The sequence below is a fragment of the Megachile rotundata genome, chromosome 6 (genome assembly GCF_050947335.1).
Source record: "Megachile rotundata isolate GNS110a chromosome 6, iyMegRotu1, whole genome shotgun sequence".
Taxonomy (NCBI): domain Eukaryota; kingdom Metazoa; phylum Arthropoda; class Insecta; order Hymenoptera; family Megachilidae; genus Megachile; species Megachile rotundata.
In genome coordinates, this window is record NC_134988.1 from 10,781,548 (window position 1) to 10,807,247 (window position 25,700).

General features: G+C 36.4%; 4 protein-coding genes across 8 annotated transcripts in view; 2 read left to right on the forward strand and 2 right to left on the reverse strand.

Moving 5' to 3' along the window:
- Positions 1-9,279, forward strand: part of didum (dilute class unconventional myosin) — a 29,691-nt gene extending 20,412 nt beyond the window's left edge. The window contains exons 9-21 of one of the 2 annotated variants that reach the window (XM_076532780.1): positions 640-1,258; positions 1,647-1,838; positions 1,975-2,337; positions 2,399-2,698; positions 3,300-3,405; positions 3,846-4,032; positions 4,832-5,030; positions 5,105-5,198; positions 5,602-5,664; positions 5,802-5,969; positions 6,279-6,954; positions 7,682-7,964; positions 8,038-9,279. In XM_076532780.1, the coding sequence (XP_076388895.1) occupies positions 640-1,258; positions 1,647-1,838; positions 1,975-2,337; positions 2,399-2,698; positions 3,300-3,405; positions 3,846-4,032; positions 4,832-5,030; positions 5,105-5,198; positions 5,602-5,664; positions 5,802-5,969; positions 6,279-6,954; positions 7,682-7,964; positions 8,038-8,157 (3,370 nt within the window). In that variant the 3' untranslated portion in view covers positions 8,158-9,279. The remainder of the gene's footprint in view (positions 1-639; positions 1,259-1,646; positions 1,839-1,974; positions 2,338-2,398; positions 2,699-3,299; positions 3,406-3,845; positions 4,033-4,831; positions 5,031-5,104; positions 5,199-5,601; positions 5,665-5,801; positions 5,970-6,278; positions 6,955-7,681; positions 7,965-8,037) is intronic. The other variant, XM_076532781.1, reaches the window with a different exon arrangement.
- Positions 9,280-9,354: 75 nt separating this feature from the next.
- On the reverse strand, positions 9,355-12,765 carry CCT5 (chaperonin containing TCP1 subunit 5). Its single transcript, XM_003703118.3, has 7 exons — positions 12,630-12,765; positions 11,703-12,127; positions 11,431-11,623; positions 10,846-11,115; positions 10,360-10,545; positions 9,761-10,079; positions 9,355-9,695 (listed from the first exon to the last, which is right to left on the reverse strand). Exons 1-7 carry the CDS (start codon positions 12,735-12,737, stop codon positions 9,562-9,564), a joined length of 1,635 nt encoding a protein of 544 aa, XP_003703166.2. The 5' UTR covers positions 12,738-12,765; the 3' UTR covers positions 9,355-9,561.
- A 101-nt stretch (positions 12,766-12,866) lies between these two features.
- CSN7 (COP9 signalosome subunit 7) lies at positions 12,867-16,866 on the forward strand. Of its 3 annotated transcripts, none has more exons than XM_003703119.3 (4): positions 12,867-12,995; positions 13,499-14,153; positions 14,222-14,396; positions 16,647-16,866. In XM_003703119.3, the coding sequence occupies exons 1-4, from the start codon at positions 12,877-12,879 to the stop codon at positions 16,694-16,696; spliced, it is 999 nt and encodes a 332-aa protein (XP_003703167.2). In that variant the 5' UTR covers positions 12,867-12,876; the 3' UTR covers positions 16,697-16,866. The 3 variants fall into 3 exon arrangements, with proteins under 3 accessions (XP_003703167.2, XP_012140441.1, XP_012140443.1); XM_012285051.2 differs by lacking the exon at positions 16,647-16,866 and adding an exon at positions 15,978-16,173; XM_012285053.2 differs by lacking the exon at positions 12,867-12,995 and adding an exon at positions 13,002-13,244.
- A 326-nt stretch (positions 16,867-17,192) lies between these two features.
- The window catches only part of Glurb (metabotropic glutamate receptor B), a 300,574-nt gene continuing 292,066 nt past the window's right edge, over positions 17,193-25,700 (reverse strand). For both annotated transcript variants that reach the window (XM_012285055.2, XM_076532779.1), the window contains exons 11-16: positions 25,536-25,694; positions 24,441-24,607; positions 22,581-22,957; positions 21,972-22,123; positions 21,687-21,894; positions 17,193-20,513 (exon numbers count right to left, since the gene is read on the reverse strand). In XM_012285055.2, the coding sequence (XP_012140445.2) occupies positions 20,281-20,513; positions 21,687-21,894; positions 21,972-22,123; positions 22,581-22,957; positions 24,441-24,607; positions 25,536-25,694 (1,296 nt within the window). In that variant the 3' untranslated portion in view covers positions 17,193-20,280. The remainder of the gene's footprint in view (positions 20,514-21,686; positions 21,895-21,971; positions 22,124-22,580; positions 22,958-24,440; positions 24,608-25,535; positions 25,695-25,700) is intronic.

Here is a 25,700-nt window from a genome sequence, read left to right on the forward strand (position 1 = left end):
TTGAAATTTGGGATTTGAAGGATTTGGGAATTTTGGAATTTGAAATTTGAAGGAGTTGGGAATTTTGAAATTTGGGATTTGTGGAGTTTGGAAATTTTAGAATTTGGGACCTGAGGAATTTAGAAATTTTTGTATTTTGGACTTGAGGGATTTGGAAATTTTTGAATTTTTAACTTGAGGGATTTGGAAATTTTTGAATTTGAAACTTCAGGGATGTTGAAGTTTTGAAATTTTGGACTTGAGGAATTTTGGAATTGTTGAATTTGAGACTTGAGGGATTTGGGAATTTTAGACCTTGAGATCTGGGAAGTTTAGAGAATTTAAAATCTTAAGATTTAAAAATTTGAGTATTGAGGGATTCAAAAATGTGAGAATTGTCTAAATTCTGGTTCAATTTTAAATTTGCCTAAATTTGTCTAAATTCTGGTCCAATTCTAAATTTGTCTAAATCTAAAAACTGAAAAATTTAAGTATTTTCAAATTAGAAATTTAGGGGATTGATTATTATGGAATTTGGAAAATTAAGAAATTTTAAAAAGCCTTGTAAGGTCAAATCTCTTTCCTTCCCACTTTAAGCAATTTACCAAGTTTAATCCAACATCCCCATTTCATGCAATATAACAAAAGAAACCTTAACAGGTACATAAAAGACGACGACAAGTTTAAATTCGGCAAGACAAAGGTCCTCTTCCGCGCCGGTCAAGTGGCCTACCTAGAAAAGCTCCGAGCGGAACGGCAACGAGACGCTTGCATAATGATACAGAAAACGGTCCGAGGCTTAATTTGTCGCAGTAGGTACAAGAAGATTCGCCGTGCCGTTCTTGGGCTTCAAAGATACGGCAGGGGTTATATCGCTAGGCAAAAAGCTCAAGCTGTACGAGAGGAAAGAGCCGCGATTAAAATTCAAGCACGCGTCAAGGGCTGGTTGAAACGACGTCGGTTCCTTCAGATAAAACGCACAATTATCGGTATTCAGACTTATGGCAGAGGAAAAATGGCCAGGCAGAGGTATCAGTTGATGAAAGACAACGCTGCCGCGATTGTGATTCAAAGATTCGCGAGGGGATATCTTGTTCGAATGGCGTGCAAGAAGAAGTTGGAGAATATTATCATTGTTCAGTCTTGCGTGAGGAGGTATCTGGCGAAGAAGGTGTTCAGAAGATTAAAGGCTGAGGCTAGAAGCGTGGAACATGTGAAGTCTTTGAATAAAGGATTGGAGAAGAAGATCATCACGTTACAGCAGAAGATCACTGAACTTGTAGGTTTAATTATTTGAAACATATAAATTATTACATGAAACACGTTGACCATTAACACTAGAACTACCTGCTAGAAGAATGAAAAATAAAATGAAAAGGGAAATAAATAAATACTAAAGCATCAAGTAAAATGTAGAACTAGTTTTTACCTCAACAAAATGTGACAGACTTTTCCATAAAATTACAACAATAAAATTTTGCAATGTAAAATGAGAAATCTGAGACCAGTCATTTTGACTGGTTGGTAGTTCTACTGTTAACACATGGACCATTAACACATTGACTTAAACTACCATTCTTTTGATAGCTTATTTCTTTATGTTAGTCAATACATTACAAGATCATTAAAAGGTGAACAGATATTTTTAAATGGACATTCTCTTTCAGATAAAAGAGAACCAGGTACTAAAGAACGTTCAAAACGAGGTGGTAGACCTGAAACACAAGCTGGAAGGTCTGAAATCCGTAGACGCAGAGAATAAGAAGTTAAACGTAATTTTGATAGAGAAGGAAAAAGAACTGGAGAAGATGCAAGAGATAGTGAAGAACGAAAGAGACGAGAAAATGGATATCTTACAGGTGAAGTATAAACTAACACAAAAATTTGTTAATAAACACTAATTTCGTTAAATTCACCTCAGAACAAAGACTTGTTAATAAACACTTGTTATCAAAAATTTGTTAACAAACACTAATTTCGTTAAATTCATCTCAGGACAAAGAGAGAAACGTTCAAGAGAAGGAAGAAGAGAACAAGAAGCTTCAAGACGAGATCGAAAAATTGCAGAAAGAGCTTTCAGTCGCGAACGAGAAGCTGAAGAACAACCAACGCGGTGCGGAGGAGAATCTGAAGCACCGATTGGAACAGGAGAAGGATCTGCTCCTGCTGGATCAGGATCAGGATCGTGGAGCTTATCAAAAGTTGTTGAAAGAGTATCACGAGTTGGAGCAACACGCAGAAATGTTGGAGCAAAAGCTTGCGATGCACGCGCCAGCACACTCTCGTTCCCTCAGCAACGCTTCCAGCAGCAGTGGGCAAATTGTGTCCACGGAACTTCCTTCTGATGATCAGAATATCGTAAGCTTTATATTTCGATATGCTCTTTATGTTGAGAATCACATTTGGTTCTGTTTCGAAGGATTTGGGTTACGGATCGGTAAGGTCAACGGCATCCTCTTCGACTCCATATTCAAGAGTGGAAACCATCGATTGGAATCAACAGAGGTCAGATAGTCCTCCTGATGGAGAGGTGCAACCACATAAGTCGCCTTCGGAAACTAATGGACCAGCACATGCACCGGTGGATATCGGTCTTGTGCTGAAACTTCAACAGAAACTGAAGGATGTTGAGAAGGAGAAGGGGAGATTGATTAGGATGGTGGAGGATTTGGAACGAGACAGCCCCGAAGAGAATTCGAGGACACAGGACACGTTCAGGGTAATTTTTTCAGAGGCTTTTTATGTCCAAGAGTAAGAATTTAGAAATTTGGAGTCTTAGGAATTTGAAACTTTACAAATTCCGAATTGTAGAAATTTAGAATTATAGAAACCTGGAAATTTAAAAAATTTGTATCGTAGAAAGCTGATAACCTATAAATTAGACATTTTAAAAATTTGACATCTTATAAATTTAAATTCGTAGAAATCTGAAACTTGAGAAGTTAAACAACTTGATTGTTGAAACTTGAGAAGTTAAACACCTTGATAGTTGAAACTTGAGAAGTTAAACAACCTGATAGTTGAAACTTGAGAAGTTAAACACCTTGATAATTGAAACTTGAGAAGCTAAACACCTTGATAATTGAAACTTGAGAAGCTAAACACCTTGATAATTGAAACTTGAGAAGCTAAACACCTTGATAATTGAAACTTGAGAAGCTAAACTTGATATTTGAAACTTGAGAACCTAGCAAATTGAAAGTTTTCAACCTTCAACTTCCTGAATTAACTCGAAACTAAAAAGAAAATTAACAATTGCAATCCCACAGAAAAAATCAACAGAAATAAAACTTTCAACTAAACAGTAAAATTATTTGCAGCTGCAAGAACTAGAAATGGAGAACGCTCAGTTGAAAAAAGATCTGGGGTCGCTAAGGAAAAGTGTGACCTCGACAGGCCTATCCGGTGCACAACAGAATCTCATGGGTAATTTTATAATCCACGTAGCTAGGGAATTTTTTCACTACATACTCTATCGATTACTGTAACCTGTTTACCTTTTTGCTTTCTATCATGCTGATATTTGTTTACTTCGCTAGCACAGCACAATGTTTTTATTTGTTTTACTTGGTTTTTATTTTGTTGTACTTCTAACCAGCAGGTTGTGGTTATTAACGCGAGCACAGATACAACGTGTATCTTTTTCTTTATCTACTTGATCCATACTCCCGCTGTGTATATACGCTTTATCATCTGTGAGATGATCACTGCCTTTTTTATGTTACTCTTTATAACATTGTAAGCAATAAAAGTACTTTCAGTTGAAAACTGGTTATTTTTCTTTCGCTTCTCTCTCTGTCTTGCACCATCTTGGAATACAAAGTAAACGACGGTGAAAAAGCGCGATAAATGATTTCCATTTCTAGGACAATTCGACGCTCTTCAAGAAGAACTCGAAAGACGAAGAGAAGAGTGTATACAGTTACACAGCGTGTTGGCGGATAACACGCGGAGAATGAAGAGTCTAGGCTCGAATTATGGCCGAGACGTGGACATCATTAACGAAGACGGGGAACTAGTGTTAGCCTTCGAAACCCAGAAGAAGATCAACAGGTAAATCGGAAAATGTCACTGGTTGATCGTGGAGAAGCATCGTGTCTAATCGTCTTTTGTCGTTTGTGCATGCTCGTCGATTTTCAGTAGACTTAAGCAAAAGGCTACCAGAGAGTGAGTTGAGAAGACAATTTTGTCGCGAATAGTTCCAGCTAGACTCATCTAGCGATCTTTCGAAAACATCGAATCATTCTACTGAAATTTATTGACACTGCTTAAACGCATATCATTTGTTTGTCATTTAGCGCTAGACGGCGTGATGTATTTTTTGTTGGAAAACTGTTGAAAAAATTTAACACGTTGACTGTGATGAAAATGAAGGCTGTATTTCAATATAGGGTGCTGTGGATTTACATCGATTATATTATTTATATCGGTCTTTGGTGACATGCAGAATTGGCTTGTTTTTAATTAATATAATTACGAATGACTATAATGACAATTACAGTAATCTTTGATTACGTTATCATTTTTATATGGATCCATAATATTATCTTCCAAAAAAATACTTCAATATTAAGTATGTTGGGTCTATATTACATCGCCACGCGTTATATCTCCATTATAAAATATCAGTCTTACATTACAGATAGCAAAGAATTAACTTGTGGCCTTATAATTAATACGATACAAATATTATTAAAAATAAAGATTTGTCACTGCATTCTTGAATGACTCGGTCAGATTAGATTAGAGGCATTCACCGATAGTCTTCACAACAGTCAACGTGTTAGGTTAACTTTAATTGGAGAATTATTCGACGATGAATTAAAATGATTTCCCGCGTTCATTTTTTAAGGCAACTGGAGGATGAGATTCAAATGAAGGAGAAGAGTTGGAGATCTCAAAGGGACGAGTATCGAGCGGAAGTTGATAGATTGCAGGAGGAAATTGAGAAACAGCAGAAGTTACTGTCCTTGAATTTGAGTAAATCCCCGCAGACTCAAACGGAGGCGTACATGCAACATGAGATTGCGAGGCTAACTTCCGAAAACTTGGTAAAATTTTAATCTGTTACGAAGAGTGATAGCGTATAGTATATTTTATTAATGTTTTGATTTGTACAAAATAGGAGCTGCAGGAGAAGTACGATAAGATAGCGGAAGAATGTAGGAAGTTCAAGAAACAATGCAAAATACTTGCGAAACGTCTGAAAGATGCGGGCTGTGAGTATAACATAATATCGTATAAAAATAAACGAATCTTATCTGCAGTAAACGTTTGGAGTGACTCGTATATTTCTACATGAACAATAATATATGAATTATATGAACAATATACATACAAACAAAAATTTTATATATTTTGCTCCTGAATTGGCAAGAGATGTTAATCAAAATTGTAATATAATTATTATCAAAGTTCGATATGATATACTTGAAGATATACTCGACATGTTCTTATCACACAAAAGAACAAATATTATGAATAAATATTATTTTCATGAGAACGAATATGCGAGTCACAATCAAGCATAGTAAAATATTGTGTTATGAATTTTGTTATGAATGTTGAATGAAGTTATGAAAATTGCCATTAAATCGCTGTAATATTTAAATGCTTACAAAGTCGATGGAGACGATACTAACAATAAGGAACAGAAGGATCGCGCTTTTATGTCGAAAGGCGCCGGTGAGTGGTGGTCTAACGTTCATATTCATCGCACCTCATAGACCATACTCACCCCTGCTCATAAACCACATTTACGACCAACCTTTAATATTTAATAACATATATATTAACTATAATATTATATATCTGCTCCACAGTGCCATATACCACAGAGTCGACGACCGATTCCACTATAATGTCTTCCACCGGTCACTCCGAAAACGGAAGTAACTTACCGGTCATTCGAAAGAAGGAGAGAGACTACGAGGGCATGTTCGAATTCAAGAAAGAACATATCAACGTAATAATACGACACCTCGTTATCGGTAAACTAAATTTCAAATTACAGTATTGCAAATTTAATTAAGTGCATTCGATGTGTATACACGCTGGACCAAATCTCTACTGCGGTGCGTTTGAGTAACGTATTCAGAAACGAATTGCTAGTTTTTTTGACGAATAAAAATGTAATCCTTCTTCGTTTTTCGTAAAATGTATAATAGTACCATTTGCCCTGCGTTCAACGTGCATACACGTCATTGTTTGTTTTTAATTCCGCACCCTGTGGTGATCTTTTGAAATTAAATTCCATAGTTAAGTAGTTAAAGCAATTTCAAACATCCTCAATTTTTCAGACCTGAAACCTAGGGTCGCGGTAACATTGCTACCCGGTCTACCAGCCTACATCCTCTTCATGTGTATCAGACACACAGACTGCATAAAGGACGACGAGAAAATTCGATCACTGTTAACTACTTACCTGAACGCCGTAAAACGCGTGGTCAAAAAACGCGAGGACTTCGACTCCAGCGTTCTGTGGCTCAGCAACACCTTAAGATTGCTGCACTGTATGAAACAGTATTCCGGGGACAAACCGTTCCAGAGCGAAAACACTCCCAGACAGAACGAACAATGTTTGAGAAATTTCGATCTGGCCGAATACAGGGTTGTTTTGAGCAACGTGGCGCTTTGGATCTTTAATAATATCATGACGAATCTTCGAGACAGAATCCAGGCGTTAACGGTTCCTGCACTTCTGGAACACGAAGCAATTACAGGGTTAAATTCTAATAAGCCTGGCAGACCACGATCCTCTTCCATGGGTGAAGAACCGGAGTCCACGCAACAGAAGCTTAATAAACTACTAGACGAACTTACTTCCGTGTATAAGACGCTTCAGTATCATGGTGTCGATGCTGAAATCGTTTCACAATTATTTAGACAGCTCTTCTATTTCATGTGTGCTAGCGCTTTGAATAATTTGCTGCTGAGGAACGAGCTATGTCACTGGACGAAGGGCATGCAAATAAGGTTGGTTCTCTTCTTTGTAGGGCTTGGGGGAGTTGGGTGTAATGGGGTGCTGAGAATGAGGAATTTTAGATTTGACAATTTGGGAATTGGGGAATTTAGGAATTAGGAAATTAGATGATTTGGAAATAAGGAAATTTGGAATTGGGAATTTTGGAAATAGGAGATTTGAGAACTGGAAAATTTGGAAACTGGGGACTTGGGAATTGGGGAAATTAGGAATTGGGGAAATTGGGAATTGGGGAAGGTGGGAATTGGGGAAACTGGGAATTGGGGAAATTAGAATTGGGGAATGTGGGAATTGGGGAATGTGGGAATTGGGGAATGTGGGAATTGGGAAATTGGAATTGGGGAATTTGTGAATTGGGAAATGTGGAAATTGGGGAATGTGGGAATTGGGGAATTTGTGAATTGGGAAATGTAGAAATTGGGGAATGTGGGAATTGGGAAATGTGGGAATTGGGGAATGTGGGAATTGGGGAGTGTGGGAATTAGGGAAATTGGGAATTGGGAAATTGGAATTGGGGAAATTGGGAGTTAGAAAACTTGGGAATTGGAAAATTTGGAAATTGGGGATTTGAGAATTGAGAAATTTGGGAATCACAAAACCTGAGAATTTGAAACCTTGAGCTACCCAAGATCTCCATTTTCCAAAATCTACGTTGTACTCAACTATACTTCACACCGTGACTCAATTCTCCATTATAAGAACATAACATTCTTTCTCCAGGTACAACCTGAGCCATTTAGAGCAATGGGCAAGGGATCGACGATTGGAGGTAGCGGCAGTAGCTTTCCACCCGATCATACAAGCGGCACAATTGTTGCAAGCTCGAAAGACAGACGACGATGTAGATGCCGTATGCGAAATGTGTAACAAATTGTCCGCGAATCAAATAGTAAAGATTCTAAATTTGTATACGCCCGCGGACGATTTCGAGACCCGTGTACCGGTTTCGTTCATCAAGAAAGTACAAGAAAAATTGAACGAACGCCGCGAAAACAACGAACAAGTAAGTTTTATTAATTGAGAAAAATACGACTTATGTTAAACATTTGACTAAACAAATAATTTTTCTTTTTCAGTTGTTAATGGATCTGATGTACTCGTATCCAGTAAGATTCCCGTTCAATCCATCAGACATTCGGCTAGAAGATATTGAAATACCAGAAGTACTTCACCTGCCCATGCTCAAAAAAGTGTAATCATAGCAAATGAGAAACTTAGAGACCCCGCTGCGCATGTAACTTTTAGTTGAATATCGAGTAATCAAATTCGTATAGCCTATTTATTAAGAAATAACAACAAGAAACCAAGGGCGGAGAAAAAGAAAGAAAGGAATTAGCTGCGCTGATCACTTTGGCTAAACAAATTAGGTAACGCATCGAGCGGGTCATCGAAATCACGTTTTATATATATTTTTTTTTACTCGAGTAATTTGTATTTAACAAAGTATCATTCCTACCGTTGTCTGCGTAAACATGTCGATTTAAAGGATTCGTTTCACGAACGACAGATACATTTTTCGTTGTTCTTAATGATTACGCGTCAAAGACTTAAGGATGGCGTCGAATATAAGGCTCTGCTGGAGCTTGCAATTCATACATCCGAATTGAATGAAAACGATTTAGAGATATCTGTAAATGAGAGGTAGTGAGATACAAAAAAAAAAAAAACAAAGAAAATGCAATGCAATTGTGAAACAAAGTGCCGAATTCTGTATTGTGAAATACAGAAACGTTGTTACGAAGATTTAAAGAGATTTAAGAAATGCGTTGTTTCTCGATATTGTATTAGTCTATCGACAGTTGTTGAGGTCAATATATTGCAACTCCAAGCAAGAACTTTATGCACGTAATTGTCGGAAGTCTATTGGAGGTGTACTTAACGTGTACAAAGAAAAGGAAAGGCGAGAGATTAATAACGTTACGTTGGGTATAGATTGTATATTTTGTAATACGAGAGAGAATAACATATGAGGTCTGGCGAGTACAGACACAGAAGGCAGAAAATACAAGAGCAAAGAGAAGGAGAGAGAAAGACAGAGGTATATATTGTTATTATAATATAATTTATATGTATGTACAAGCGATTGTATTCTGTGCCATTTTATTAGTAGAATTTAACCAAATTCTGTTTCCTACGTTGATCTGCATTTACGTTCACGCTTCACGGATGCATACCTGTAAAACTTTTCGAAAACGAAATTCCCATAACCCGGAGTGTACAGAAACAATAACCCGTTTACATGATTATACCTTGACTCGATGTGACAAAAATTTATTTGTTCCTACAATGAAAAATAAACGAAAGATCGTTGATGGAAATTCTTACCTCTCAACTATTTATGACTCAACCTATAATACCGCTATGAACATAACCTCAAAGAAACATGAAGAACGTTTATTAAAAGTAAAACATTTTATTTGCATTGTATCACAATATTATCGTATAAATTATAATTCAATGACAGAACGTTAACTAAATTGAACGCAGTTATTCGTTAGAAATGTGAATGAAGCTGATCGAAGCAAAAAAGGTGAGGTATAATTAAATATATAATTGATTCTCTTCATACAATAATTCAATGTAGAAGAATTACAAAAAATTTAGGCTGCGTCACCGGCATCATTTGGCGAGCGTATATCATCGATTTTAAGTATCATCTTTACCAATTGCGTGGCTAATAAAATTTGTTGCGTTTTGCTCGTTAATGTTTCGACAACATTTTGCACTTTCATATCTGTAACGATAAATTATTGTTACGGATCATGACAAGTAATGATTTTAAGACATCCGATTACGTACCTGCAGTGCCACGATTCAAACAGTCGATACCAAGGCAGGGATTATTCTCGAGAAACTGGCGAGCTTTTATTGTGGTCAAGGTGTCTACGGGAGAAAGACCGGAATTTTCAGCAAGAGCCATAGGAACAGCTTCCAAGGCTTCTGCGAATGCACGGAACGCGTACTGTTCCAAAGTACTGATCTTATTTGCTTGATCCGCGCACGCGAGAGCACAAGAAATTTCGGCAGCGCCGCCACCATATAAAATCTTCTGGTTCGTGATGACATTGCGAACTGTGCACAAGGCATCATGAATAGCTCGTTTCGCCTCTTCAATGATCTTGAAAGCAAAATACAAATAATTTGATAAGTCTGTTCACTTTCCATGTCTCTGATATTAACTCTATATGACTACGAGATTGTCGAAGAAAAAAAGTCTATAAGAATAGTTGTAGCATCAGATATATGAACTTCAATTAAATTTAGTTTCAATTGAACATTTAATAAAATATCGTGGTGCATTGCTTTTGCAAGGTGTCTGGTCAGTTAGGTATATTGAAATAATACCGCTGAAATTCTCCTTGCCCTTCATTTTTATTTAATATGAAAATTTCACTTACCATCTTATTTCCACCGCGGATGAAGATGGTGACCGCCCGAGAGTTCTTGCATTCTTCGATGACAAGCATTCGATCTTTAGTTGTACCGAAAGTTAGTTCCCTGACGATGCCTGCATGGCCAAGTTTCTCTGGAGTCAACTCTTCAAAACGTGGAACAATGCGACCACCGGTGGCAATGGCAATTAGCTGGAAATAATACTCGTTACTGTTTCTCGTCTTTATTCTCATTCTTACTTTATGTGATCAAAGAAAAACGTCTAAGCCCTCGGATCTCATAATCTTTGGATCATTAGAGCCACAGTGAAAGAAAGATTACTAACTACTGAATTTACAGAATTCCCGTTTATTCTCATAATAGAACACTAATATAAGAGATCAGAAAAAATTCTGAAAATAGCAACAGTCAGATATCTTAACTTACACCCTCTTCTATTGCGCTTTGTCGTCATTGGGCAAAGTGTATGTGTATGAAGACTGGAAACTTACCTCAATTTCTGGGCCACCAACCCATCTGACTGCAGGTAACTGATTTTGAAGGAGAAGATGATTGGCTTCATCATCAAATCCCCATTGACAAATGGCGAGTGTTGCACCAGCATCCTTAATCCTTTTCACCATTTCCGTGAACTTCTCCCGCTCGTACTCGCGCAGCGCTCTGTAGTCGTCAACGGAAGTAACATCCAACTTATGTTTCGTTTTTGGCTTGGGTGGTTCAAACGGGCAGGTCAAAATTGCCAATTTAACATCCTCCAACCTCTGTAACAATACATACAATTCTCTTTCATATTATGATTTTAAAGAATTCATTAGAAAGGAAACAATTCTTATGCCTTCAGCTCTCATAATCCTTTGATCATTGAAGCCACTGCAAAGATCAGATCCTTAAATAGCTACTTTAATGTGAACCTTCACTTTTCCAAAGACTAATTGAAAACTAATCAAAGGAATAGATCCAAGTTCATGAAAAGTAAGCTAGACAATTTTCTGAACTTTACCCTTCTCTGTTGCTTTTTGTCATCATTAGATAAAATCTGTTTATATATTTAGCCTTGTACTAAGAGAAGTATTTACCTTAGGCATTTGAGGATGACTGAAGTCCTTGTCAATTACAACACCACGAACTAAGACAGTATCTTCTAATCTACCACCAACTTTCCCTTCTACCTTTATCAGTTCAAAATTCACGTCGCGTGAAACAGGATCTAATACTGCAAATACAGCATTCACAGCTATTTCAGCCATTTGTCTATGACACTTGTTGATGCTGAAAGAAGTAAAGAAAATATTGCAAATATGCAGATATATTCAGATTAAAAGATTTGAACATAAAATGTAATAATTACATTTTTGAACCAAGACTAGTCATAGCAATTTTAATATATGGCTCTAAATTTTCTGTGCTGCCTTCAAAATCATCTACAATCTCTTTCAAGTGATCCGTTGCACACTTTGCTGCCATTTCAAAACCATCTGCTATTCTAATTGGATGAATTCCTTTATCTAACAATTGTTCTGCTTGTTCCAAAAGGGCACCAGCTAGCACTACTACTCCAGTAGTACCATCTCCAATCTCGTCATCTTGAGATTGAGATAACTGAACCATCAATTTGGCAATTTCATGGTCCACATCCATGTTCTTCAGAATGGTTGCTCCATCATTTGTCACGGTAACATCTCCATCAGAGCTCACCATCAACTTATCAAGACCTTTAGGTCCCAAGGAGGTTCTAAGAATGTTGGCCACATTGCGGGCTGCCAAAATATGTGACTACAATTAAAAAATTATTAATTTATTATGAATAATAAAAGTATGATATGTACAATAACTTATTATATACAATGATATGTATATTACATATTAAATTTCCAACAGGTTGATAACAAATCAAATTTATAGTATCATACTGAACTACTGTATGAGCCCCATTAATTTCCTTATATGGGCAAAAGCATTGCCACCAAAATCTTCTAATAAGTGAAAAGTATAAAAGAGTAAATGAAAATAAATTATCCCCTAAATTCAATTTAAAGTAGCGATGAATATAATATTCATTTTATGATTAATTTAAGTAAAAAACATTATTTTCTCGGTTAATTGCCAAGCCCAAAACGTCGCCATTGCTCTTTTCACGTGGTCAAACTTAAAAGTCATTGCTAGAACCCCAAACTGACTATACCGAACAGAATTATGAGTAAAATGTATAGGCAAAATTATTGCTGATTATTCAATGAGGAACAATGAATGAAATTATATGAAAATATAAATTTACCTTAATTGCATCAATACCGGTTAAACGTTTTTGTTTCTCCTGATCCCGAAGGATGATGAAAGGCCGTCCATATTCGTCAAAGGCCACAGTACCAGGTATCGCGGTCATTTTATTGTTTAAATGAACGCGAATACTTTTTTAGTGTTTCAATCAAAGTAACGTTTATTCTCACAAACTTACGTCCATTCAACGAAAGAATCACACGGCCATTTTGCCTTCAACGCCTTCAACGGATATTCGTAAATACATGGTGCCCTCTATTCTAGAATATTCCACTCTATATATGACCGGCGAAGTGAAACATAGTAGTGGGATTGCTATAAATGGTGGGGAGACTACTGAAGTTAGCGGAGCTGCGCGCATTGAGTATGATCTTATGTCGAACGAATAATATATTGATTATAGAAAAATATGCTTGAAATACTTTTTTCTTAATTAATCCTTTTATATAATATCATATTGTGCCTTCCCATATCTCATTTCTATAAAATAGCACCTTGTCTTGTGGTGGTTCTGTTTCTTTCTCGTGGTAGAATTTGTACGACTGTAGATAATTGCCCTTATTCAAAAGCATATTCAGTAGGAGTAGTTTCGTATTTGTAAACATCGAATAGAGTAAGTCATACTTACATAATTAACATATATTTTGAACGAAATTCTTGAGATAATAAATATTTCTTTCTTGGTTTTTAACAGTGTTCGGCTACAGAATATACTAAATACTTATTTCCTAACCTGTCATATAATTATGATTCTTGATTTTCCTGAGTTTGTCGCTTTTATAATAAATTTTGTTAAACCTAAAGCATTTCAATTATTGCTCAAGCAAGAAGTGTAGAATTTTCTATCAATTGATATTTGTTTAATAGGTTCAACATGACCGGTGCAACTACTACAGAAAAGTCAAGTAATAATCCTTTAGAACAGTTCGTTCTACTTGCAAAAACTGCTAAAGGCGCAGCTGCACTAGAACTTATAAGACAAGCTGTAGAAACACCAGGAGTTCATGTCTTTGGAGAGTTATTAGATATGCCCAATATTAAAGAATTAGCAAATGGACCATACGTTCAATATTGGAACACATTGAATTTGTTTGCTTACGGCACATACAAAGAGTACTTGGAAAATAAAGAAAAGGTTCTAGAATTAACTCCAGTTCAAAAGAAAAAGCTCCAGCATTTAACAATTGTTACATTAGCCACAAAGTCTAGATGTATACCGTATTCTACATTGTTGGAGGAGCTGGATATAAAAAATGTTAGAGATTTAGAAGATTTAATAATTGAAGCCATTTATGCAGACATAATACATGGTAAATTAGATCAAAAGAATTCACAATTAGAGGTAGATTATGCCGGTTTAGGGCGTGATGTTAGACCTGGCGATACAGGTGTGGTGGCTGAAACTTTAGCTGCTTGGGGTCAAGCTTGTGGCTCTGTATTAGCGTGTATCGAGGAACAAGTTACGATAGCCAACGTTGAAAAGCAGGCAGCTATTTATCACAAGGAGACTGTACAGAGAGATGTAAGTTTCTTTATATAGAAATATTTGGAGAAAGAAAACTTTGTACTAAAATATTTGGTTCTTTTCAGATTGCCAATATAAAAAAGTCCCTCGCCGCGCATGCTGGAGGAGGTGGTGCACAGGAGGCAGACATAGCAGGCGGCAGTTCAGGAGCAGGTGGAAGTGAATCTGGCAGAGAAGCATTATCAGTACCACCAGACCCAAAGAAGAAGCAACAAAAGGTCAAAGGTATTAAAGGCAGTGGTAAGTTCTGGAAGACATAAATACAGTAATATTTTATCACGTGAAATGTATCTCATCGATGACAGGATTGTAGTACGTTACTTGTAATTTTGCATTCGACAATTCTCAAGGACCTTGCAATCCTACACTAATGTAAACTGCGATAAATAATGGCCCACATGTTTATTGCGAACAAAAGAAGGTTCATTGCCATGACATGGCATCTCATATAAATTCTAAAGAAACTAAGTTTTAATTTAAACAAAGAGAGTTTTTGTAAATATTGTTGTGTTTGTTTAATGATAGTATATGTTTACATGAACATTTTGTTACGTTCAATTTATAAATTTTTTCGAAATCATTGCCTACGTTAAATGTTAGAATGAGAAAAGAAAAGTGGGAAAAGGGTAATATATGAACGAATTTATTCATTAAATTGTATTTAAAATCTAATAAAAGTTAACAAGTGCATGGAAATATTGAAGTAGCATAGATCTATAGGCAAACGAAAACGAAAATCTATAAATCATAAGTGCATTATATTCGGTCCTTTCGAATCGGTACGATTAGATTCAATATTTCATAAAATGAGGTATACAATCATTCAAAGATTTTATATTCGAAATTAACTGTTCGTCATTGTTAAACAATGTACGTACATCTAAAGTAGATTTTTCATTATTAAATTGCACTTTTAACATTAGCTGAGCTTACAAAGATCATTGAACTATATAAGAACTGCATTCGAGTTGATCAAATAAATCGTTGTAAACACGAGCTGAAGTTCAACTCGAATGCCGTCTAATTGTTTATCAAATTAGATGTAAAAAGAAGAAATGGAATGAATCGTATTACGATGATGGTGAACATATTGTGATTGTCTTCACATCGAGAATTCAACCGAAACTTTTCTTACAAGAGAAACAGTACTTTTATAATGAATAAGCTTTCGAATTTTGTAAGCGTAGCGTGTACGAGAGTTTTTTAGTCAAACCAAAGATTTTATACGTACTTTGCGTTGTAAGGTGTGAATGATACCGAGACCGGGTTCGTCAACTATGTACAGGGTGTTCTCGTGGTCGCCACGATTTTTTAGGTACGCTAGTTTAATTTTTCCCAAAGTTCCAAAATTTTTAAATTGTATCAGAGTCCCAAAGTACAAAAATTCCACGCTAAAAAATTTCTGTTCCCTAAAAATTTCAAGGTCCTAAGTCCTAACGTTTCCAACATTTTCAAAGTCCCAAATTTTACAAATTAAAAAATTCTAAAGTTCAATCTCGTAGTTCCAGAACTTCGAAATTCTTAAACGTCCCAAAATCCCAAATCTCCAAAATAAAGTGTCCAGAACTAGTCCCAAAGTGTCCAGAAAATGGTGGCGACCGTCACGTCGAGCACCCCGTATAAGAAAGTCTGATCGATTAGTTGTAGCAGTGAATCGAATATTTGTGTCCGTATCTGTTATATCGCCGTCGAGGAACGGTGGGTCCAGTGTGATGAGTTGTTTGCACGTGTCTCAAAAACGTGTCTCAGTATTAATTTCATCGTTTGCGTTAACTTCGTATGGTCTGTTTTTCATTTTATTTTCTTTTTTTTTTCTTAAAGACGATACCTAGTGATGAGGCGGTATAATGACGAAAACAAAGCGTAACTAGTCGAATCGATGATTGTTAAGGGAAGGTCACGATGCGTTTAGGTGAATGTAACGGTATACGAACACGATACACGTTGCTCAGTGAACAAGATTGTCGGATTACAAAGCGTTGTAATTGCTAATGGAATAAAAAGATCATTTATTTTAGCGAGGCTTTTCTATTTCTCTGCACCCTTTAACGCCTGTCCTTTGCGTCACGTGGTTACGGCTCTACATTTAGATTATTTAGATCTTGTTAGGCTTGTATAGTGTTCTCCTTCCGTAGATAGGGTGCCTCAAAAATCGTGACACAAACACTGATACTTCTTGCAAAGATAATTTTGCATATTCTGAAAGTTTGAAAATTGTTTTCTTGTATTTTTTGCACGAATCACCGGCCATTTTGTACCACGATTTTTGGATCACTATATTCGCCAGTTATAGGTAGATATCGACATCGAAATTCCATCGTTTAATTGGTAGTAAAGCTTCTTTTTTTATTTGGAAGGCGATATTCAGCTTTGGGAAGTAAGTGAAAAGTCGTCGTTTTTTTTTCAATTATTCTAATTTTTCGTGTTTAGTGTAATTGAATGTATATTCAGGGACCAGTCACAAATGATACGCCTAATCGGGATTTTCAGGATCTACTAACCCGGTAAAGCACCACGAACTGAGTGATGAGCCAAATTGAGAAGTTCAGCTTTAGGTGAAACCTCGTGGCATATCACCATCTCGATCGGATTCTGTCTGTCTGTCTGTGTCTGTCTGTCTCTCTGTCTGTCTACACCGCTAACAGCGCATCGTTTTTTCTCTGTAAAGCTTTTTTTTGTACTTTTTGAGAAATAAAACAGATTTTACAAACATCGTACGATTATTGTGAGATGCACCTAATGGAAATCAAACAGCACATTTATGTACAGACCAGAGTGAGGATTTGATAGACCTTATTCGATTAAGGATAACGTAAGTAATTTATATTTTAAATATAGTAGAGCATTTTAGTTGAAGATTATTTATATCTTAATACAGAAAATTAGTTTTGTTATTGAATAAATTGAGGTTACTGAAATTTTAGGGGTTGCAGACTTCTTAAAAATAATCGTTCTGGAACTTAGCTTGTGATATAATAAAGTTCTAAAGTTTGATAACGTGGACAAGAAATACACTGACAAATAATTTCACGATTGATTTTATTGTTACTCGATTTTCATTTTCCGCATTAATTCCATTCGTTCATGTTAACGGATACATCGTAATACCACACGCGTTATACGTGTCTCTAACTTATCGCTTGTATTTAAAATATGCTTAGATTATAACGGTTCGATAATTAGTTTTAAACAATTCTCTTAACGCCGCCATTGCATTGTCTCATCGTTCGTCGTTACACCTTTCGTTTAATCTTTCGTAGAGTTTACGTCTAAATTGGTTCCATATGAACTAACATCTTCGTTTCATGCCTTAGATATCACTTAATATGTACAATCGTATAGTTTCGAATATTTACACGCGGATCGAACGTTACGGTTCGAGAACGATCAAATATTTCCCTTATCACTTTTTAACCTTAAACCTTGGACTCGTTTCATTTAACCACGCATTACTTTCAAAATGAAATTATTCGTCAAAATTCGAAATCATTGAACAAGGCTTTGTTCCAATACGAAACAGTTATTGCGCGCCAAACAATGGATACCGGGCTCATTTGTATCCAAAGTCGGGCTGAAACTATCGCTTCTATAAAAATTAAAAAAAGAATTATAAATTGATCCATAAAATCGTTATTTAACACGTTCGCTGTTATGGAAATAATAGTTTATAAAACTCGATTCATGTCGGGCACCGAAAATTTGGTGACCCTGTTAGTACAGCGAAGGTGTTAAAAACAAATTAGTAATTAGAATTAATTGTAGTTTATCTCTATCAAGAAATCGGCTAGGTATACGGGTCAGAGTGGATATGTTTATCGCGTTATTGCGATTCTACGAAACGAATTTACAACTCTTAATGTTACCTATAGTTGGGGACTTGATATAGCGTGGTCGTAAATTGGGTCAATCGTGACTATCATTTTATATTTCTGCAACTTTGGGAGTTTAAAGTTTTGGACTTTTATAACTTTAGAATTTTGGTATCCTGGGATTGACACTATAAAATTATTAAATTTTTATATTTTTTAATATCAGAATCACAAAACTGTGGAATTTTGAAATTTTTAGTATTTCAAACTTTGGGACTTGTGAATGTTCGAATTTGGGAACTTTGGTCCACTAAACTTAACTAATTTTAAAACCACACTATACCACTTTCCCTAACTATACCTCGACATCAACAGAATGATCCTTACATCGTACAAAGCCGTCCGCGTTACAATAAAATTCGAATGGCTAGACCTTACGAGAAGACTGATCGACGCGTTGATCGCGTTTCAATTCTACTTGTAGCAATTCCTATAGTCTGCAGAGAAGAAGATTCGAAAAGAAGAGAAAACGTATCTAAAGATCAACGTTCGTACATGGAAACGTCGACAAGACTTTAAGCGAATTGTAAATAGTTTCGAACGTGCACAACTTTTCTTCGCTAACTTATGTTTTATGTAATATTTACACGATGGAATGTATATACAGAAAAATGAACCGTGTCGAATAACTATCGTTTCACCGTGTCTCATTTCCTTTTACAAAAATTCTGATCATTGTTAGAAGATCGTCGCGTGTGGACGCAAACTCTTAATATTTGGCAAGGATCTGGTTACGGAAATACTTTTTACATAATAACGAACTAAATCGATATTTACAATTAGTTAACTTGATGAACGATTCGCGTGCACAGATTATGAAGTATCATGGTGTATGTACAAAAGAGATTTATGCAATTACACGTGATTATCATACGAATTACGCTATGATCACAGAAGAAACCAGAGCAGTATTTCAAACGCGACTTAACAATTAATTGCAAATGGTGATCACGTATCGTGTAATCTTGTGTATCCAGCGTCCTCCTCGGTTTGTTTAATTTTCTATAAATTATCGAGTACCAAGAATCGAATTTTGCTTGGAAAATTCAGTCAAAATTTATTCTATCGTACGGTCGCGAACATGGCTTCTTTGGAGAAAATGGCGGCGTAGATACCCATCACTCGATTTTTGGCTGCGAAAGATTTTAATATTTTTAATTTAGAATTTTGGGGATTTGGGGAATTTAAGGGGAGATGGAAATTTTGGGAATTGGAAACTTGAGAAATTTGGAGAGTTGGAGAATTGGGAACTTGGGGAGTTGCAAACTTGACAAATTTGAAATTTGGAGAAATGAACACTTGGAGAATTTGAATTTTGGGGAGTTGGAAACTTGCGAAATTTGAAATTTGGAGAGATCGAGACTTGGAGAATTTGAATTTTGAGGAATTGGAAATTTGAAAGGTTGGAGGCTTGGAGAATTTAAACTTTGGAGAGTTGGAAACTTGAGAAGTGGGAAATTTGAAGGGTTGGAGATTTGGAGAATGTAAACTTTGGAGAGTTGGAAACTTGAGAAGTTGGAAATTTGGAGAGTTGGAGATTTGGAAAATTTAAACATTGGGGAGTTGGAAACTTGGAAAATTTGAAATTTGGAAGAGTTGGAAACTTTGGAGAGTTGGAAACTTGAGAAATTTGAAATTTGAAGAGTTGGAGACTGAGAATTTGAACTTTGGGGAATTGGAAACTTGAGAAGTTGGAAATTTAGAAGTTCCAAAATTAAAAAATTTGGAATCGGGATTGAAACATCGAGTTCCTGCAAATTTAGCAAGTGATGGGCAGTTTCTCCTGGTTCAAAAGAAGCCTAACACTCATTGTCTACAAGACATCTTCTGACGCTCGACACTTCAACTTACACAATTTCACACATTCTTAGAGCCATGAAACCTTAACCTTCCTGACCCCAATAGAAATTTCGTTGCATAGTCCTAACCAAGACATTTACCATCCTAACTCCATCCTTCCAAATTCAATCCATCCCACAATTCTATGCTAATTCAAATCTTTCGAAACTTATCAGCACCCCAATTTTATACCGCAACTAGATTCACAATTTCGTCCAATATGTCGGGTCAGAAGGGTTAAACATCGTTTGAAGTATACCTGCGATCATCACATCGATATTCAACAGCTCCAAGTATGTTCAGTCGTATTTACAAAATATTATCGATACTCAGACATCTGTTCAAACTATTACGGGTTTCTTCGAGATTGGCTTCAGATTCGCAGACAAAATGTCTGCTTCTACCGGGGCCATCTGCTATAAGGGAACGTCGCTCTGGTTTACTGGTCCGTTTCCTATTCTCGCATTGTTGTTCAGTTGTTTCGTTGTGGCGGTGTTCTCGTTTGAATCTTTGCTCGAAACGATTGCGTTCGAATCTTTGCTCGAAACGATTGCGTTCGAATCCTTCTCGTTGCTTGTCTGGGTCGATCGTGAAACTACTGTCGGTGGTGGCTTTCCGTTCTTTCGGTCTTTTACTTCCAGCTCGTAGTCTACGAAATAAATGTTTAGTTAATTTTATTGGTGTTTAGGTTGAATGTACAAGTTCAATATTTTTAAGTGACCTAATTCTTAATTTCTAAGTGATCTAATTCTCTTTATCATACATTATATCATTCAGTATAATATATTGATGTCATACAGTATAATAATTATATTATATTTTCTCTAATTCTCTTTATCATACATGTAATACATGTTCAGTATAATATACTGACGTCATACAATTTAATAATTATATTGTATTTCCTCTAATTCTCTTTATCATACATATAATACATATTCAGTATAATATACTGATGTCATACAATTTAATAATTATATTGTATTTTCTCTAATTTTCTTTATCATACGTATAATACATATCATTCAGTATAATATACCGATGTCATACAATATAATAATTAGTATTTTCAACTTTTCACCAGAAACTAGTACGTGCCATCAAAATGTTCTTTTTCGTAGATACAGTAATTGTTATATCATAAAATATAGTAATCAAAATACACATAATATCAAGTTAAACAAAATGTAATTATAGAACATCGCCATAGGATACTACACAAAAGAATATGCGACAGAGGAACAGAATTTTCCGTTGCAATTAAACTAGAACGCTCGATCCGATATTAAAAGAACGTTAAGAAGCATGTACAGAGTTTTAGATTTTGCGAGTGCACTTTTTGTGGCAACATCTTTATCAGACAACTGCTTTAAACAGATGCTTGCCCGCGGCATCTCTTGGCAGATTAGAAACGTGAAATTGTCAGTTTTTGTCGGGAGGTTTAATTAAAAGCCTCGGTTTTACGCGAGATACGCGCTGATAAGAACGTGAGCTCGGAATCACGTGAGCACCTTCAATTAAAAGGTGTTCCGTGTTCCGGGCAGAATTATCAAACTGAAACGACGGCTCCTTTGAGAGTCCTCCGGTTAAATTATGCGAACATGTATGTTCTGATTTAGCTTCGAAGTTTGGAAATTATGCTTGAACTTCTGAATTTCTAAATCTGCGAATTTCTATATGCAATTTATTTTCATATTCCTAAATTTCCATCTTTATCACATTGTTCAGTTGTGTCACAGTGGCATAATGGTACAAGTTATTTAATATAGCACAAGTATAACCACAAGTTGAAATATTTTAATTTGATGAGATCTTGACTTACATTCGCTCTGAGTTGAACAATCAATGGTAGTGATAATGTGTTTCTTAACAGCTTTATTCTGATCACACGTAGCCGCTGTCAAAGTAATCGGCGCTATCATACTTGATGCATTTGTAGCAGTGACAGCCGAACTCTTCGTGGTGCTGTATCTAGCTGGCATCATGCTCTGACGCACGTTCCTCTCAGGTCGAATCAAAATGATATATAACTGGCGACAACAATTACACATCAAAGACCCTTACTTTCCGATACAGCGAATTATATCCCTTTGAGCGAATCACATACCTTTGGACTGAAGAGACACGCTATAGTAACCGATGCCGAGAGACTTATAGTTACTGACATTGAGGTGATTCTCAGAGCCACATTGTTCCCTGTACCGAAATACAGTGGCACAAAGGCTAACCAAATGACGCAGGTGGTGTACATTGTGAAACCTAAACAGAGAAGATTACTTAGATCAAATCTACATAAGATTTTTCAAGAAAGATCATCAAACACTCAAATTATATTCTAAATTCCCACATAAACTTTCTTCTTCTTCCCAAATAAATTCACAAAAATTTAATTTCCATATTAAATTTAATCTTCTACTCTACAAATAATTGCATTAATAAAACACCAATTCCACCACAAGATCTCAAGCTTCTAAATCAAAGAATCAAACAGACCATTCGACTTAGACTTTCTAAAAATTCGTATAAAATCCACCGATAGAATCCTCTATGGGAAAATATTCCACGTTCCCGAGTTCAATGGCTGTTCGAGGAACTTTAATTCCCCGGCATAAAAGAGGAAGCTTTAAGCGCAAGATCGAAAATGCCTTTGGCACAATGGCTCCCGGAAGTGTTCGAAAATTTTCGACAAAAGTTGCATCGATGTTGCACGTCTCACCGATATGTTTGCTCTCGTTGAACGCCTCCGGGATTTTTCTGGTGAGCACCGCGTACACCGTGCACACCACGATCAACATAATTGGATAGGCGAAGGCGATCATGTAACTGGCGTCCACATAGCTGTTGCATACGAGCAAGTTGTCTTCTCTAGTTGGATAATGGTGCATCGCTCTAGCCGGGTCGATTATCATCCACACACCGTTAATTAGAATCTGCACGAACACCAGACCCGAGCAGATAATCAGCTGCGAACGTGGCGATATAAAAGATGGCCGCTTTGCGCTGTGCTTGCTCGCGTTGAAGATTCTCGAGATTCGATTCGTCTTTGTTAATAAAGCTGCGTAGACTACGGTGAAGCAGAATCCTGCGGCGAATCTGGAGAGTATTGTCGTTGGTTAGTAAGCGGCGGAATTTTGGGGATGTGATTTGGAAAGGGTGAGTGAAATATTTGGGATTTGAGGATTCGGGAATGTGGAGGTTGGAGAAGTTAAATTTCGGATTTAGGTGGTTTGGGGATTTAATTTGGAAGTTTGAGAAGCTGGGACTTAGGAGATCTACGGATATGAAAATTTGGAAGTTTGAGAAGTTTGGACTTAGGAGGTCTAAGGATACGAAAATTTGGAAATTTGAAAAGTTGGGACTTAGGAAATTTAAGGATATGAAAATTTGGAAGTTTGAGAAGGTGGGACTTAGGAGATCTAAGGATACGAAAATTTGGAAATTTGAAAAGTTGGGACTTAGGAAATTTAAGGATATGAAAATTTGGAAATTTGAGAAGTTGGGACTTAGGAGATCTTAGATTATGAAAATTTGGAAATTTGAGAAGTTGGGACTTAGGAGATCTTAGATTATGAAAATTTAGAAATTTGAGAAGTTGGGACTTAGGAGATCTAAGGATACGAAAATTTGGAAGTTTGAGAAGTTGGGACTTAGGAGATCTAAGGATATGAAAATTTAGAAATTTGAGAAGTTGGGACTTAGAAAATCTAAGGATACGAAAATTTGGAAACGTTAGAGGTAAACTTCAAAGAATAGTTTGAAGTTTAGAAAGATTTGAAAATCTGAAAATTTGGGACTTTGAGAATTTGAGGTTCGAGATTCGGAAATTCTGGAGGATAGAAATCTAAGATATGAATCTGAGAATTCAGGAGCACAGAGACTACAAGATTAGAGAATTTGGACCGTCGAAAATTAGAAAATGAATTCGCAAATATGGAGAAGTTATTTTCGAACGTTCAAACTATTGCCCGGAAATGAACTTTGTCGATGTTCTTCAGCGAACTCCATCGTACACCCTAAAGTCTACAATGAACTTCCTAAAACAAAAAGTATCTTCATTCATATTTATCAAGAACAGCTACATGCCTCATGACGTTGCACTAAAAGTAGCAATATATAAATGAAGCAAAAAGTGCAGCGTTTCATTCATATTTAACAGCAGCTTATTTCCCAGAATCGATTCGTAGAATACACTAGCATATTTTACGACGTTCGTTTTAGAATCATCCGGTAGAGAAAATAGAAACACGTCGATACAAAATACGTGGACGTTTAAGAGATTGAAAGCAGGTGCAACGTTACGTCTAATGGATTCGCTGTTCCGCTTTATATTCTTCTTTTGATTCCCTGCAATTGAATCGGCCGTAATTCACTTTCCGATGAAATTTCGTCCCCGACTTTATCAGCTTTACGTCGATCGATCATGCACTGTGTTACCACTTAATATCCTCGCAGTCTGGGGTCGTCTCGTTTCGCGGTGAAATTGGATTTTCCTCGGCGACCCCTCGACAACTCTTGTGTGCAACTCTTGCCAAAGAAAAATGGCCGGACACCATGTTGCATGCCTTTCATCTCTTACCTTTGAATACCGCAAACGATGTCCGTTGGTCTCAGCACCAGGGCAAACGTAACGAGATAACAGAGCAGAATCCCGGACAACAGGACGTACGACAATTCGCGACCGGATGCACGGACTACCGGGGTGTCGTTGTGTTTCAGAAACACCCCACACACGAACAGCGTTATCTATTTCACAAATATTAATATTTATGTAGCGTTACTTTAACAATTTATTGGCTTATTCCTTCGGTACTTCACTATTTAATTCGAGCTACAACTTAGTTCTTTATTGACCTAGTTTCATTTTTGTTAAAGACTTTAGAAATCTGATGTAGTCATTTCTTTGGTATTTAACTTTATGATGTCAGGGTGTTTCATGTCATACAGGGTGCATGTGCAATTTTCAATAGAAATCATGATTATTTCAATGAAAAATCTGAATTGTTTTCAAGGGTGAAAACTAGCAAAAATTTCGTCTCAAAGTCACTGTAAATGCCATCATCAATATTTCACTGAACATACGTCTTGCAGAAAGTCAACTCTTGACCTAACAAAATAAATCAAAAAGTTTGTCCAATTGATTAACACTTCACCGCAAATAATTATGAATATTTCAGAAAAGAACATTCGTTTCTGTGATTCAAGTTGCGAAACTAAAATCGATAATGCTTTCGGTAGCAAGCAATTTTGCCACTTGTCGAGGGTGATTTTCTGTTTCACGGTCGAAATTATTACGCGATCATTAAGTCGTTAAGTCATAATCGTTTCATCGCGAGTATAGTGTACCTTATTACAGGTTGCAATGTGCCTATTTCGAGGAAAAGTGGCGTGTAGTGAATATTCTACGTTAATTGCCAACATACTTTTCTTGTTCTCATAAACAAACTATCTTCCTCTTTTAAACTGCATATCTCATCATTTCTATCGCATTTGCAACTTGTAAATAGCTATTATGTACCATAATTACTGGGCTCTGGATATTTATGATATATGGAAGTCTGCAGAGTACGTGTAATTTATGTAATCTATGATCGTTAGCGTATGCAACGGTAGAAATGGTCTTTCTTTAGTTTTCTTTTCTGCGTTTCTATTTATTGAGTTGTGCAATATTTACCATAATTCCCACAGCGGAGAAAGACATTGCTCCTATTGCCCAACCACTTTCTGGTCGCAGAAATTCCTCGGGGATATCACGACAAGTAGAATGTGTTTCGTCTGGTACGGTGCCTTGGCGGCAAGGAATGCACTGGGTTTCGTCTTTCGGATGTCGTATCTACGG